At 32.5% G+C, this 17,123-nt stretch overlaps 1 protein-coding gene across 3 annotated transcripts in view; it reads right to left on the bottom strand.

Annotated features, from left to right (window-relative positions):
• Positions 1-57: 57 nt before the first annotated feature.
• LOC143068733 (tRNA (guanosine(18)-2'-O)-methyltransferase TARBP1-like) overlaps positions 58-17,123 on the bottom strand; it is a 43,649-nt gene continuing 26,583 nt past the window's right edge. For all 3 annotated transcript variants that reach the window (XM_076242999.1, XM_076243001.1, XM_076243000.1), the window contains 11 exons: positions 15,499-15,570; positions 14,774-15,008; positions 13,830-13,979; positions 12,810-12,893; positions 11,664-11,851; positions 11,162-11,243; positions 10,384-10,552; positions 9,823-10,020; positions 6,360-6,484; positions 1,858-1,994; positions 58-407 (listed from right to left, as the gene is read on the bottom strand). In XM_076242999.1, coding sequence (XP_076099114.1) covers positions 251-407; positions 1,858-1,994; positions 6,360-6,484; positions 9,823-10,020; positions 10,384-10,552; positions 11,162-11,243; positions 11,664-11,851; positions 12,810-12,893; positions 13,830-13,979; positions 14,774-15,008; positions 15,499-15,570 — 1,597 coding nt within the window. In that variant the 3' untranslated portion in view covers positions 58-250. The remainder of the gene's footprint in view (positions 408-1,857; positions 1,995-6,359; positions 6,485-9,822; positions 10,021-10,383; positions 10,553-11,161; positions 11,244-11,663; positions 11,852-12,809; positions 12,894-13,829; positions 13,980-14,773; positions 15,009-15,498; positions 15,571-17,123) is intronic.

Genomic DNA, 17,123 nt, shown 5'->3' with positions numbered 1-17,123 from the left:
GCAGCCTTTTTGTGGGATTTCATGGTTTTACATACTTTAAAATAATGAATAGAAATCTCATTGACTAGTCTTCTTTAATATATTTCATGGTCATCAGAGATAACAATTTACAATGTTTTATTTTGTTTGCTTCTTGAAAATAATCTGATAAAGTTTTGTTGTATTCTGAAAGACTTGACTTTTACAAGATCTCAGCTTAGCAAACATGCAGCATGAATGTAACATGCAGATAAAAATTGAGCTCCATCATTTAATTTCCATTAATTAGTTGTTGCCTTCGATATTCCCACACAAGCAGTGCTCCACTAACATGAACATTCAATGATCTTATAATTCCTTGTTGAGGTATTTCTACACAAACATCTAATTGATTGATGAGTTGAACAGGTATTCCTTCCTTCTCATTCCTGAAAAATATCAATTTTATTCTTAAAAAGTGTAGATGAAATTTTCAATAAGGGTATTTCCATCAAATGAAAATAAGTCTTTTAATAAGGTATTTCAATCAAATGAAAATAAGTCCTTTAATAAGATATTTCATAAAATGAAAAAAGTTTTTTATTACGATATTTTTCATCAAATAATAAAATGCTTCGCTGAGTGCAGCCTGATACGACCACAGAGGTTGAACCAGGAACAGTTGGGGCAAATTTGGACACAATATTCAAGCTTGATACTGTCTGAATTTGGATTGTGATACATTTTTGACAAAACATAGGTTTCTGACACAAAACAAATGTCAAGATCTTACAAAATCTATTGCACAATACTGTGCAATTCAAGATTTCTTCTTGAAACTTTTCAAAAATTTGAACCCCTTAAAAAAAATGGAACCCCAAACTTTTTGAATCCCCCTTTGGAGCAATTACCCCCGAAGTCAATCCAAGACTTTCCCTGTGTAGTATGGAACCTTGTAGTACAATTTCTGAGAGATCCATACACTTTTGATAATCACAAGTTATTGTCTGGAAACTAGAAAAATGCTTGTTTTTGGCCTTTTTTTTTGGCCCTAATTCCTGCATGAATGAGGCAATAACCCCCAAACTTGATCCCAGCCTTCCTTTTGTGATATGGAACCTTGTGGTACAATGTCAGAGAGATCCATACACTTACACACAAGTTACCTGGTATTGTCCAGAAAGTACAAAAATGCTTGTTTTTGGCCTTTTAATAATTCCTAAACAGTTGGGACCATCATCCCCAAAATCAATCCCAGCCTTTCTTTTGTGGAATTGAACCATCCATTCGCTTAAACTAAAGTTATTGTTCGGAAACCAAAAGTGTCTTCAGACGACGAGGCAAACTACAGCATCATACCTTTATACGATCCCAAAACATTTTTTGCGTTCATATACAAATAAGTCCTTGAATTCAATATTTCCATCAAATGAATATTAGTTTAATTCCAATTTTGATATTTCAATTGTGATCCTGTGAGATGGACCATCCAAATGAAGATCTCAATTAATTTAAATGGCTAATGAGTCTAAAATTTAAGTATTAATAAGAATTCATCCTTTTCTCATTAAGGATCTCTTCATTAAATCATCAGAAGATTGAAAGCAGAATTCTAGCTACAGAGAGCTTTTTTCTGTAATGAAAAAAATTAAACCCTGCCATTTGACCTTGATATCCTACTGGTTTCATATCCTCTTCATTGGGAATAACATCCCCAATACTGATGAATGGGAAATGCAAAAGGCAAGTTTACTGGTTTGGTAACCATAACTTTTTCCATATTGCTATCATGTGACCATTACCTTCAATATCTGCCCAGGATATAATTTAATAAATATCTTATTCTACTCATGATAAATCACTTTAACTAAAATAAATAAAGTGAAGTTCTTTACATACCCTAGTACCAGTAGAGATTTCTTAGGGAATGTGAAGTCTGTAAGTGACACACTATTTGCCGTCTGCTCAACTCCTATCAATGTATATCCCTCTTGTCTCTTCTCAGTAAGGTATTGGGGAAGTAATTCTTGATAAACCTATATAAAAAACAGCACATACTTAAAGCCCATTTCTGACATCTTTTACAAAACTTCTACTAAAAGAGTATTTTGATGAAAATCAATTTATAACTCTTTTTATCAGATCAAAATTTCATCTTACAATTAAAACCTTTTCATGCTCATTACAACATTCAACAGTATAGTTTGAGTTCTTTTGTTGCAAACTACTACTGTAGACATCTGTTATTATATTAATAAACTAGAGGCTCAAAAGAGCCTGTTAGTTTAAACATATTTATTTATAGTGGTTTGGGAAACAACTTTTGCCGTTTCCACTTTGCGGGAGCGAGTGCTGACTTGTAGCGGCATTAGCCTACTCTTTTTTCGAAAACTAAAAGAGCCTGTTTTCGCTCACCTTGGTCTATGTGCATGTTAAACAAAGGACACAGATGGATTCATGACAAAATTGTGTTTTGGTGATGGTGATGTGTTTGTAGATCTTACTTTTACTGAACATTCTTGCTACTTACAATTTTCTCTATCTATATAGACTTGGCCCTTTAGATTCAAATGAAAATATTTTGTAAAAATTTACAAATATTTACCAAATTAATGAGGGTGGTAAAGGGTTATTTTCGTGCAACGTGATCGCCGTTTTTTATTTCACGTTCAACGTGTTTTTACTTTTTTATTTGACGTACAGTCGTGCAAGACGGGTGCCTCGTTCAACGTGTTCTGCTTATTTAATTTTACGTGCATCGTGATTTTCAAAGTCTTATTTTGCGTGCTCGGTATTTTTCAAATAAAATTCAAACACTTGGCAGGGATCGTCAAGAAATACTTTTTTAAAAGCCGTAAACCAATTATATCATAAATGTGTATACTAAATCGGGAATATCAAGTAAAACAAAGAGTTAATATATACAAGAAGGTCACAAAAGGTTCAAATAAAAGTATTCATTTTTCGTGCAACGTTCATTACAGAAATTATTTCACGTTCAACGTGAAATTATGTCTTATTTCACGTTTTTTTCGTGCAAGCACCCCCCCTTTACCACCCTCATTAATGAAAATTGTTAAAAATTTACTATAAAGGACAATAACTCCTTCAGGGGTCAACTGGCCATTGTGGTCATGTTGACTTATTATTAGATCTTACTTTGTTGAACATTATTGTTGTTTGAAGTTTGTCTCTATATATAATAGTATTCAAGATTATAACCAAAAACTGAAAATTTCTTTAAAAATTACCAATTGGGGCCGGAACCCAACAACCAGTTGTCCAATTCATCTCGAAATATCAAAGCAGATAGATATTTACTTGATAAACAAATTAACCCCGCCAGATTTGCTCTAAATGCTATGGTTTTAGAGTTATAAGCCTAAATCGACATTTAACCCTATCTTCTATTTTTAGCCATGGTGGCCATCTTGGTTGGTTGGCCAAATCACCGGACACATTTTTAGCTCACCTGGCCCAAAGGGCCAAGTGAGCTTTTCTCATCACTTGGCGTCCGTCGTCGTCGTCCGTCGTCGTCCTGCGTTAACTTTTACAAAAATCTACTCCTCTGAAACTACTGGGCCAAATTTAACCAAACTTGGCCACAATCATCATTGGGGTATCTAGTTTAAAAAATGTGTCCGGTGACCCGGCCAACCAACCAAGATGGCCGCCATGGCTAAAAATAGAACATAGGGGTAAAATGCAATTTTTAGGCTTATAACTCAAAAACTAAAGTATTTAGAGCAAATCTGACATGGGGTAATATTGTTCATCAGGTCAAGATCTATCTGCCCTGAAATTTTCAGATGAATCGGACATTTCGTTGTTGGGTTGCTGCCCCTGAAATGGTAATTTTAAGGAAATTTTGATGTTTTTGGTTATTATCTTGAATATTATTATAGATAGAGATAAACTGTAAACAGCAATAATGTTCAGCAAAGTAAGATCTACAAATAAGTCTACATGACCAAAATGGTCAGTTGACCACTTTAGGAGTTATTGCCCTATATAGTCAATTTTTAACCATTTTTCGTAAATCTTAGTAATCTTTTAGAAAAATCTTCTCCTCTGAAACTACTGGGCCAAATTTAACCAAACTTGGCCTTAATCATCATTGGGGTATCTAGTTTAAAAAATGTGTCCGCCGGGTGACCTGGCCAACCAACCAAGATGGCCGCAATGGCTAAAAATAGAACATGGGGGTATGCAGTTTTTGGCTTATAACTCAAAAACCAAAGCATTTAGAGCAAATCTGACGTGGGGTAAAATTGTTCATCAGGTCAAGATCTATCTGCCCTGAAATTTTCAGATGAATCGGACATTCCGTTGTTGGGTTGCTGCCCCTGAAATGGTAATTTTAATGAAATTTTGCTGTTTTTGGTTATTATCTTGAATATTATTATAGATAGAGATAAACTGTAAACAGCAATAATGTTCAGCAAAGTAAGATCTACAAATAAGTCAACATAACCAAAATGGTCAGTTGACCACTTTAGGAGTTATTGCCCTTTATAGTCAATTTTTAACCATTTTTCGTAAATCTTAGTAATCTTTTAGAAAAATCTTCTCCTCTGAAACTACTGGGCCAAATTTAACCAAACTTAGCCATAATCATCATTAGGGTTTCTAGTTAAAAAAATGTGTCTGGTAACTCGGCCAACAAACCAAGATGGCCGCCATGGCTAAAAATAGAACATGGGGGTAAAATGCAGTTTTTGGCTTATAACTCAAAAACCAAAGCATTAAGAGCAAATCTGACAGGAAGTAAAATTGTTGATCAGGTCACGATCTATCTGCCCTGGAATTTTAAGATGAATCGGATAATCGGTTGTTAGGTTGCTGCCCCTGAATTGGTAATTTTGAGGAAATTTTGCTGTTTTTTTGTTATTGTCTTGAATATTATTATAGATAGAGATAAACTGTAAACAGCAATAATGTACAGCAAAGTAAGAACTAAAAATAAGTCAGTATGACCAAAATAGTCAATTGACCCCCTAAGGAGTTATTGCCCTTCATAGTCAATTTTTAACAATTTTCTTAAAATTTGAAGATTTTCAATAACATTTTCCACAGAAAGTACTGTTATAGATAGAGATAATTGTAAGCAGCAAGAATGTTTAGTAAAGTAAGATCTACAAACACATCACCATCACCAAAACACAATTTTGTCATGAATCCATCTGTGTCCATTGTTTAATATTCACATAGACCAAGGTGAGCGACACAGGCTCTTTAGAGCCTCTAGTTTAAACTAGATACCCCAGTAATAAGGTGGCCAAGTTTGGTTAAATTTGGCCCGGCAGTTTTAGAGAAGATTTTTGTAAAAGATAAAAAAAATTTAAGAAAAATTGGTAAAAATTGACTATAAAGGGCAATAACTCCTTAAGGGGTCAACTGACCATTTTGGTCATGTTGACTTATTTGTAGATATTACTATGCTGAACATTATTGCTGTTTACAGTTTATCTCTATCTATAATAATATTCAAGATGATAACCAAAAATGCCAAAATTTCCTTAAAATTACCAATTCAGGGGCAGCAACCAAACAACCAGTTGTTGGATTCATCTGAAAATTTCAGGGCAGATAGATCTTGACCTTATAAACAATTTTACCCCACGTCAGATTTGCTCTAAATGCTTTGGTTTCAGAGTTATAAGCCAAAATCTACATTTTACCCCTATGTTCTATTTTTAGCCATGGCTGCCATCGGACACATTTTTTAAACAAGATATCTAATGATGATTGTGGCCAAGTAGTTTCAGAGGAGAAGATTTTTGTAAAAGTTAACGACGACAACGGACGCCAAGTGATGAGAAAAGCTCACTTGGTCCTATGGGCCAGGTGAGCTAAAAAGTATGATATGGTGTGTCAGTTTTTTAAAAATTGTCAATGAATTAATATTTCTTTTTTATTTCAACTAAAAATAACATTGAGAATTGAAATTGGGAATGTTTCAGAGACAATAACTAGACCAATAAAGTCACCAATGGGTCTTTGACACATTCCCCATTTCCATTCTCAATTTAATTTACAGCATGCAAAAATCAGGGGTCACTTTGATCTGTTGTGGTAGGATTGAGCTGCTGGGACATCCATTACCCCACCATTTTCATATGATTGGGAAAAAAAACATAACCTAAACATAAGCTATTATGATAATCCTATTCCATTGAAAGATATTAAACAGTTAAATCTCATGCATTGGCCACCAAGTTTTTATTTTCATCTGTGGAGAAAAACATATCTGCATCTGATTAGTATCAGATACTTAAGATTTAATCATAAACCTTGTCATATATTTCATCTTTATTTCTTGACCTTGTCATATATAATAAAGCTGCCAAAAAGTGACCTATTCCAGCAGCTCATTCCTACCACTCAAAACATCAACTAACCTCTATGATAGGTAACCATTTATGTGCAGTTACACTCAACTCTTTGAAAGTTTTGTCATCTGTGTATTTCATCTTCCCAATAACATACTGAGACACACCAAATATTTCACTGGTTCTACATAAACCTTTTAAAAAACATGGAAATAAATAACAACAAGTAATAAATTGTTTACACCCACAGTTTTCAGGGCCGTAACTAGCCTCTTTTAAAAGTGAGGCAAAATATATTCACCAAAAATATTTCAGCGAGGGGTCAGGGGGCCCCCAGAAGCTCTGAAAAGAATGACGCAAAATCGTGCATTCTGAGCGTTTCCCGGACTCTTTCTTAATCTGAAACACAATTTATTTTGAACCATTATTTTCGACAATATTCTGGTCTCAAAGCAAAATATATAGATTCAATGTAATTTAAGACTTTTTGAAGGTTTAAGTGACAACATCAAAAAACCGATATGTAGGATAAAGCAAAAATCTTAATTCTCATAATCATTAATATCGGAGCTGTCTGTTTTTGTCTTGTATTGTGTTTAGACTTTGGTGATTTTTTTTTATGAATGAATTTAAATATAATAACAATGCAGTATTATACTTTAAGTACTGCTTAAGTCGACACTAGGGACCATCTTGACCATGTTTTATGGTATTAATGATTCTTTCATTGTTGTAGACCCTCCAACGACTATCAAGATGAAGAACAGGAATAAAAACCCTGACCATTGATAATTTGTATTTTTTCTATGTATTGACTTTGTGGTCGATTTAGTCCCGAGCATGTTTAATCCATAATTCCTTTATTTTCTATTAAAGGGTCTGAACACGACTTAATGCAAGGTTTAACCCTTCAATGTAAAAGGTCATATGGCAATACATTTGTTGTTTTTTTTCAAATGATTTGATACCGGGAGATTGGTGGTCTCACTAAAATTTAACCCATGTCAGCTAACTAGTTTAATCTACAAAAAAGAGAGCCAGTTGAAGAGTTTTGTATTCTTTTATATTAAGTTCAATTCTCCATGAATTTTTCTGTGTCCAGTAGCATCGTATCTTCTAAGGGAGCTACCATTTGATTTTTATGGGGGGGGGGCTAGGATGAAATTTGAAAAAAATAGGCAGGACAGGAGTTTTGAGTAAAAAAAAAAAGGCAGGATGAGACACTTACAAAAAAAAAAAGTCAGGACTACAATTTAGGTAATAAAAAGTCAGGATAAACTAAAAAAAAAAGCAGGACCGAACAGAGTGAAAAATAAAAAGGCAGGACAGAGATTACAGCTAAAAAAAAATGCAGGACAAAATTTTTCATCCTAGCCCCCCCATAAAAATCAAATGGTAGCTCCCTAACATGTTCTTAAAATATTTTCTCGCAGAATGTCTGGCCATCGGTGGACATGCAACATTGCCAAACCACACAACCGTTCACCCGTCATCGTAGATCTAATTTCAAATATTCTTACAATTTAATGTAGTTTTTAAATTAGACAAAAGGTCCTTCGGTATAAGAAAACTCAAGTTTAAAACAAAATTACTTAATTTACAAATGAAAATCAACATTTAGCCTATAGTCATAAAGTAGGACAATAAATGAACAAAAGACAAACCCGGATACAGAAAAGACACAAAACTACAAACAATAGACCATCAACACTGAAAATTAAAGTAAATTAGAAACATGGATCACAAAAAAACATGCAGGGGCGACACCAGAAAGTAAAGAGAACTTGCTTATTGCAAGACACTCGCCGAGAAAACAATTTGATGTGAAGACAACTTTTTTTTTTGAAATTTCCAACATGAGGCATTTGCCTCATTTGCCTCCATGTAGTTACGGCCCTGGTTTTCATTCTAATTTCATATACTGGTAAACAAAAACTGATATACAAAGATATTTTTTTCCCTGCTGATGCTATTGAATGAATTCACAGGAGGATTAACTCTAAACCTAATGTCAATGTCAATGAAGCCTGTTGGATGCATGACATGTAATGAATTGACATACATACTATTTCCAACTTATGCTTTTAAAAGTTATGATAATTTAACCTATTCCAAAGAATTAATCTGACCAATCAAGCATGAAAATGGTAGATGGATTGTAATTTTGATGTTCAACATCAGCTTCAAATATTAAGTACATATTCTAAACAAAAATATTTTATCTCACTTCATATTTTTTAGTGTTCCATAAAATTTATCCTGCTCAATGATATCTTGGCTGATAATAACTGAGGATTTGTTTATTTCGTGAATTGAGTAATATGTAGACTTTTAAGGATATCTGATTTTGAGGTTTTGCCCAGGGCTTCCAAAACGGTCATATATTTCGGACATTTGTATAATGTCCGGCTGGGCAAAGTATGAAACGGTCATATACATTTTAGTTTTCAAGGCTTTTTCGATCATTTTAACATAATTCACGATCTTTTTGACCCAACCTTTTGCCTTTAACATCCACACATTTCCGGTCATAAAAGTGACATGATGATTAATTACTATCAAAACAACCCCTACTTCAATACTTTCTAATTTTAATCAAGGCTAATTAGTTGTTGGACAGGTGATATCTACCTGTTCATGTGACAGGTAAACTATGTTCAGTACCGGACATCGTATAAATTGATCGGTCTATTCACAATTATGTTCTTACATTTCAGCGGTTTGTAGCACATTGATTTAGTCAAAAAGATTAAAATTATAAGAAATTAGTTTATCTACATGATTTGATGAAAAATTTTAAAAGGTTTAAATGAAAAATCGTCAGAACTACGTTGAATGAACTAGAACAAGTGTGCGCATGTGCAAAGGTGGGAAATTTAATTATGCATCCTTTATTTCTTCAAAATGCTAAAATTATCATTGATACCTGTATCTAAACGTTCATTTCAAGTATTTTGTTGAAGAAATAACGTGGAAAGAGCTTCTTCACTCAGTCATGCTTTGTAAACGTACACGGATTTTACGTATCCATTTATGGTCCATGTTTTACCATTGTCAAGTCAACATCCGGTTTTAGAAAAACGTGATTCTAAAAACGAAAATAAAGTTTCTGACATGTCATTTTGCAAAAATAAAGAGTCTATGGCAGATATAAGCACGCTGATGTGCACACTTTGAATGATACACTGCCAATTTAACAGTTTACATCCATACATCAAATTCATATCAAAGTAAATTTTAAATCGTTTTTTTAATCTAATGTCATTATCATTGAAATGGCCATCTGATTACCATAATTGCCTTTTGTGACTAAGTCTTTTGTGACTAAGTCTTAAGGGATTAAAATCGGGATCAGATATAAAATGTCCAGCTGGCTCAAATGTTTTTTGGAAGCCCTGGTTTTGCCTAAGTTTGTAATTTGTTGAACATTTTAATTTGTGGTCCACCTACACCATGAATCCACCAAAAGTTGGATTACAATGAAAATTAATGACTCCACTGTATTCCACTCAAGGATATCAAGTAACTTTACCTCCTAAATTTGGTATTTTGTCAATCAAAGAAGTAACAACAACAAGACCATCATCATCTCTTTTTTTGTTGCTATATTCCAGTTCATCTTGAACTTCATCATCTGGTAACATTAGTTTCCATGGCATTATCTTCTTCTGGACATCACCTTCAACATTGTCTTCTAAGTCACTGTCTTCTTCGCCACCGCCACTCTTTTCTGTCAAAATTAGGTTTGATTAGTGTGGACCCACACAAGTGTCTCTTCTACAAAATAGCTATGTCAATATACAGAAATTGCATGGATATACACACATGCATCAATTACATAACAGGTTTGTCACTTTACAGATATTGTTAGAAAATATCAATATTACTGATGGCAAGGCCCTTGAAAAACAAAAATTCATATTTATTTTATATGTCTACATTATTATAAGAAGGATTTTTCAAGTTGCTTTCAATTATACTTCATTTTATGAATTTAGTATAACCTATTTATATTTGGTAACAATAAATCTGTACTTCAAAAAGTACATGAAAACTAAAATTGATACCCTCTCTTTCATTGACTTAATGCTACCTGGGTTTTTAAATCTCCAGCTTCCAGGAGTCTCAGATTTCAGATCATCTTTAGCACTGCATACTGGTACACTTGAATCCTCTATGGAGATTATCTGTTCAAACTGTTGTGGTGAGATCCATTCATCATCTGGTATACCAAACAACCATGGTAAAGTTTGAAAAATTGTCTGAAATTGATGCAGTAAATTAATTTGTTCCAACTGAGGTTCAACAGAGGGGTGGAAAAGTATCATGATGGAGTAATGGGAGAGGCGTCATTATGGAGACAGGAAAGGCAGCAAAAGGCATCATAAAGAAAAAAAATGTTTCATAATCAAATTTGAATATAGCCAACACTATTAACAAACAATTTATTTTCCAGCAAAAGTAGCTGCAAATGCTCTCCAAATATACTCTGGTGTGTAATCATCTCTATCTGCTTTTAAACAAAGGGAAGTCCAAGCATATGCAGATGCCGAGTATTCTACAAGGTACTCCTTTAATATCCTCAATTTAATTGACAGTACTAATAAGAAAGCACAGACTTACTTCAATACTATGGTTCGTCCAAAATTAAAAATATGTCCTGTAAACGGGCGATTTAAAACTGCTTAACACTGGTAATTATTTCTGTTCTTGGCCATACCTTTTGTCACTTTCGTGCAATATAACACTGTGTTCTTGTCAATAGAAACTAACAACTTTTATTGCATGCCCCATTCCGAAACTCCTGGTGTTACCTATGCATAATGTTTAATAACTAAAGGTCACAATAAAATGACATAAAAATTACTTACCTCAAGATTAAAATCTTCCATGGGATTAAATGTTTTGAAGAAAAAGTTCTCTCCTAATCTCTCTATATTCCTGGTTAAATTGCTATAACAGAAAAAATGATTTTTAAAAATCTGTACTTTCTCAATAAAGACACATTCAGAACAAGTATTTGAAATAAGTTAAAGTTTTAAAAAACTCTTACTTCCCAGTTATTGTCTCACTTTAAACTTACCACTTTGCTTTCTTCAGCAAAGAAGTTAAGACAAAGTACTCCCTTAAAAATTTCTGAAAAGTATGTATGTAAAGTAAAAGCATTTTTCTCTATATTAATTGTTCCAATATATTATAACCCTATAAAACAAAAAAGAAATTTAAATGGCCATATATGTAAGTCGTATGGGTAATTTTTTTTATGTCTTTTAATAGCTACCTCACATCTCCTTTTATTCTGATCAAATTAAATTCTTTTTTTGAAATTCAGTCAAATAATTCATATTTAAAGAAAGTAAGAATCAAACATACTTGGGTTCTTTATGAAAAGCCATACACGAGTTTACTATGGCGTTAGAGGTCATGACCTCTGTAAACTTTAAACTTTCACACTGCTTCCATTGTTTCACCAAAGTTGCAGCAGCATGCACTCTTGTGTTAAAATGATTTGCCATACACCATGGTAATAGCTTCTGAAATGATGCTGTATAAAATTCTTCCTGAAATAGAATAAAATATGTATGCATAAATCTTCTTACTTTAGTACTGAAACTTAACTTCACGTCCTGATACATTAAAACAAGTATAACAATTTTTGATCCATTTCATACTAGATGTTTCATTTTTAAGGTTAACATACATTTTTATGTTTCAATAATATAAAGTAAGACACATTTGTCAATAATTTAATTTTGGATGTAACGCGTCTTCTGATTGGCTGACGTTATTTTGTTATCAGACCATAGACATAATTTAGTCATGTGACCGTGACGTCATCAACGTTTTTTCAAGGTTTTCTACGGTTTAAAATGAAATTTAGAATTAAATTATAAGAAATGATTGTAATATTTTTCTGTCTATTCGAAATAACATAAAAAATGTGGTGCACACTGTTAAATAACCCGCTACGCGCGTTATTCAGTGTGCACCAAATTTTTTACGTTATTTCTTCATAGACAGAAAAAATATTACAGTCATTCCTTAAATAGCACATACTTGACATAATTGGTATTGTTGAGTTTGTTAAGTGTCAATTAAAGTCCATGCTTACACTTCATTTTGAAATGAATGCTTGTTACATATATTATTTCTCTTTTTTAAAAGATGACATTCTGTAAACATTGCGTGGCAACATTTCCATAGATTTTACTTTTCCAAGTGAATGCTTAATCTGTTGATATATACTGTGAACGTTTTGTGTATATTTAAATATGTTTACTTATTATATAACGTCAAATCATGAAAATACAAATTATTTTATCTCAAAGAAAACTTGTAAGACTTCTGTAGCTATTTTGTTGAATAGCAATTTAGGTACTTGGTGCAATTTGGGTATACTGTGATGTTAGGCATTTTGAACCTCGAATGTCACCTCTCTTAAAAGGTCCTTATGGTGATCTTTATAAACAGGTTTGATTGTAAATTCATTTCATAAATTGTCTATTTCAACACACTAACCTGTTTATTTTTAGGAAGATGTACACCTAAATGTGATACCATACACATCATTGAACACAAAACGGTACTCTTTTTTTCAGTTAACTGAAACACAAATATATATTTAATTTAAACGTCACCAACTTAAGATTTACAATGCAGATATGCTTTTATGTATTTTTAATTCTAACCTTGACCTTGAGACAAAGAATTGAAAGTTGGAGGAAAAGGCAGACCTGCCAAGCTCTGGAAGAAAACATGTGTTAATGCCCTGAATCATAAGTACAAAAATCAATATACTTGAGGATAAGAAGAGTGAATCTTCAGCATGCTCATGAAGGTCAATTCTTAAATAAAAAGGGAATGTATCCAAGTGACACAGATGATGCCCCCACTTGCATAAAACATTATAAAAGGTGCATAACTTAACCTCACGAAAGGTAAATGAGACGCTATCCAAATTTGTAATTGTTTTGAGTTCTGTGGTGATAGGAATTGTGTATAAGTTTTATAACATTTGGTTGAGGCAAACAAAAGTAATAGAAACAAAAAAAAAGATCAGCAATTTTTTCCACTTATAATGGGCATAATTGTAAAACGGTTAAAGTGAGGCCACCAAAAATGGACAGACTGATGTACAGATGGACTAGAGTAAATCTTAATACCCCCTCTACAACTGGGGCTTTAAATTATTGCAAGTACTGTGGCTGCAATAAGAATGTAAACAATACAATTTCTATTTTAGCAGATTAAATGTGTCCTTTGACCTAGCATGCAGCAATCAAAAGGATTTCTTCTGTTATTTTCATTGCGCTTTTTGTACCATTTTTTATTTCATTGATTGGGATAAAAGGGATGAGAGTTAATTTGAATATTCAAAATACTAGTTTAACCTAGCATCAGGTCAGAAAGCAGAAATCTTATCAGAAATAATCATTGTATATTAATGTTTATTGATGACAGATCTCATAACAGTAATGAGAAGAACATTAAATGATATGATTTTAATACAAAATAAGCATGTTTCATGTTGAATGGTACCTTGTCAAATATTTTCCACAGCTCATCTACAGATTCAGGTTTTTTTATAATCATTCTCAGCAAAATCCATTCACATGTATGTCGAATAGATGGCTGATATTCTTGGTGCAATAAGTCCCATGAAAATGTCCATAAATCTTCAAAATTTGTCTGTAATTAAATAAAATATGTAAAAAATAACATATTATTTGTAGCATGGATTGAATTCAAATCTATTTTAATCACTGGTTCACTTTGTAAAATTGTCCAAAAACATCCATCAATGTGTAATTCTAGTGCAACCACGTTTGTAACGATCATTTTGATTGGATAACGTCACTTATCTACATGGCATCGATTGGCAATTGTTGGGACGTACGCGCAAGCGCAGACGGTATATGACAGATTTTAAATTCATGTTTTAACGTTGTTTTCTGTCAGTTTCATTAGAATGGAGATAACAATATTGTATGTTAAGCTCCGACGGCATCAATTGGGGATTTGATGGTCGCAAATACCCGTTTACTGTCTCCGCTAACGCGTCGCCAGTAAACTTAATTTGCGACCATCAAATCCCCAATTGATGCCGTCGGAGCTTAAAATACAATACAATTATCTCCTAAGTGGAAAATTTGTTTTGCAACTAATTGAAAAATTTTAAGTGAAGGGGATGGATAAATGTCAGTAAAAATTTGATTCATTCTAACATATGAATTCTATAATCAGAACTTTACTTTATCACATTGACTTTTCAAGTACGGTATATAAAGTAGCATTAATGCAAGGATCTAAATTATTTTCTACACAAACTCTCCCTTTTTGTGCAAATTCATAGAAATACCTATTGTTGTATGATATCAGAAGCGTTAAAATATAGAATTTCTTTTGCATGCAAATTCTCTTTTTTTATTTGCCTTGGAAATAAATGAATTTATTCAAACCAATGTAAGGAAGTGCCTGAATACCTGGACTAGAAATGTTTCCAATAAAAACACAATTTGTAACAGTCTGTGTTTCTTTCTATGTTCCAATGAATTAGTTATAGTTCCTGGTGTTATAGTTTCTAGTTGGACTGCTCTGTACTGTTTGATCAAATCTCTCAGTAAGTTTATGGCAAATTCCTGATGTGTCTTGTTGGTAGGACAAAGACTGCAGATTAAGGATGCAAGCTCTGCACGAACCATAATATCTTTTGTTGTACTGAAAATACAGTTATGATTGTTGAAAGAGTAAAAAATCTAAATTACTAAATTGTAAAGCCTTTTTTATTCCACTTGTTTCATTTTATAATGAAATAATTATCAGGTTAATAACTTAACATTATGATTTCATTAGAATATTTCTCTTTTACATTTTCAGAGTTTTAGGCAAAGTTCTGTAGCATATCATGATATCCATCGTAGTAGTTCTACCGGTACTTGAACTAAGTATTAAAATGTGTTGATTCACTTGGTTTGGTTGACTTTATTTTATTGAGAAAAAAAATCGAGTGAAGATTCGTAATAAAAAAATGCAAATATTAAAAATCAATAAAGAAATTGAAATTGAAAAAGTTTAATAGTTTTAAGATCTTAAGAGGCTAATGAATAATAGAAGAAAACTCATTTTTGACAAGTCAAAATATAAAAAAAAATAAGGAGATGATTTCACATGAGACAACTACTATACATGATGTTGTTGTTATACTTACTGAGGTTTCAGTTCATTTACAGAGCACTTGTTGCCAAGGGATTCAATGTAGGAAAATACATCATGTAACTGTCTGAAAAACAAAACAAAAATCTATCAAAAGAACAAATAGAAGGTATTTCCTTTCCCTAAAATTAATTTGGCTTGTTTAATTTTCATAAAATTTTGACAATGTATTTACTTTGACCCTTCAACAAAAATATAAAAAAATCAAAAATTTTGAACCAACCGTTTTGTCAGAAAAAATACACTGGTTATATAGCAGTTTAACAAACACCAATTTTGATCATTGAGAAGCTTAATATTCCCTTTACAACACAACGTAATTAAAACGTTTAGCTGACTTTACAGAGTTACCTCCCTGTAGTGTTAGGTACCACCTTAAGAATACCTTTTTTTTTGTAAATGGAAATATCTTTGGTTCTCACTAAATATTTCATTTACTGGTAACTATACAGACTAAAGATTTGCTTTGGAAGTTTGGTTTGACCTGAACAAAACAGATTTCCAATGGGATAGCACATCCTAATTTTTACAGTGATGTTGTTTACAGAGCCCTAAAATTGAGATACCATTGAGTAAACTTATCGATTCTTTAAATAAACTTATTCTTAAAGATTACCAATTCAATACTATTATTATTAGAACTTTGAATATTGTTTCTATTGGTATATATATTGATTTTGTTATAAGTAAGTTACAATCAAACTAAATATTATTTTCATATACATATACACATTCATGGCTCTACAATCTGTCGATACCTGTATTTTGAGAATGCACAAGGTCATGTTTTTCTCTGACTGTTAATGATGTCTTTACACTAAATCCACTTGAAAGATTGATATTTTAGTCTTAGAAGCATGATTTTTTTATTAGTTGTTACTGGCTTTGAACTAGCTGTCAATAACTGTGAGACCTCTCAGATCTAGTATCTATTTGTTGTGAGATGTTTAAGTACCCTGCCAAGTGACCTCGATGTATTTCCACCTTGTAATCTGTCAGACAGTCTGATGAGTTGAGCCCTTTTCAAATGATTTTTATTATTTGTTCTTATGTTATACTGTTTCACCACTGTTCCAGGTTTAGGGGGGATGATTGAAGTGCCTTCAAACTTGTTTAACAAGCCCGTATTCTGTATGTGCCTGTCCCAAGTCAGGAGTCTATAATTCAGTGGTTGTCATTTGTTGCTGTTATCATTTTTGTTTTGCATTCATTATTTTGTACATAAATCAGGTTGTTTGCTTACTCATTTAAATTATCTCACATTTGTATTTTTTCTGGTATTTAATACTTTCACTATGCAGTATGGATTTTACTCATTGTTCAAGGCCGTAAAGTGACCAATAGCTGTTAATAACTGTGTTAATTGGTCTCTTGTGGGGCAATTGGCAATCATACTACATCTTCCTATTTCCTACATAAATAAAAAATATCTGAAACTAGAAGTGGCCTCTTATTTGATTGAAAAGAGTAAAAAATCACCAAAATATGGTTATTTTGTTACCCAGAATTGACTTTTGATCACTGAAAATAACCTTTTTCTTTTGAAAGTTATAGACAGATGACCTTGACCTTTCTAACTTTTCTAAAGTTTTAAAACTTTTTTAAAGTTCCATATGAAGA

The sequence above is a fragment of the Mytilus galloprovincialis genome, chromosome 3, assembly GCF_965363235.1.
Source record: "Mytilus galloprovincialis chromosome 3, xbMytGall1.hap1.1, whole genome shotgun sequence".
In the NCBI taxonomy this organism is placed as follows: Eukaryota; Metazoa; Mollusca; class Bivalvia; order Mytilida; family Mytilidae; genus Mytilus; species Mytilus galloprovincialis.
This window is presented reverse-complemented; position numbering and strand designations above follow the sequence as displayed.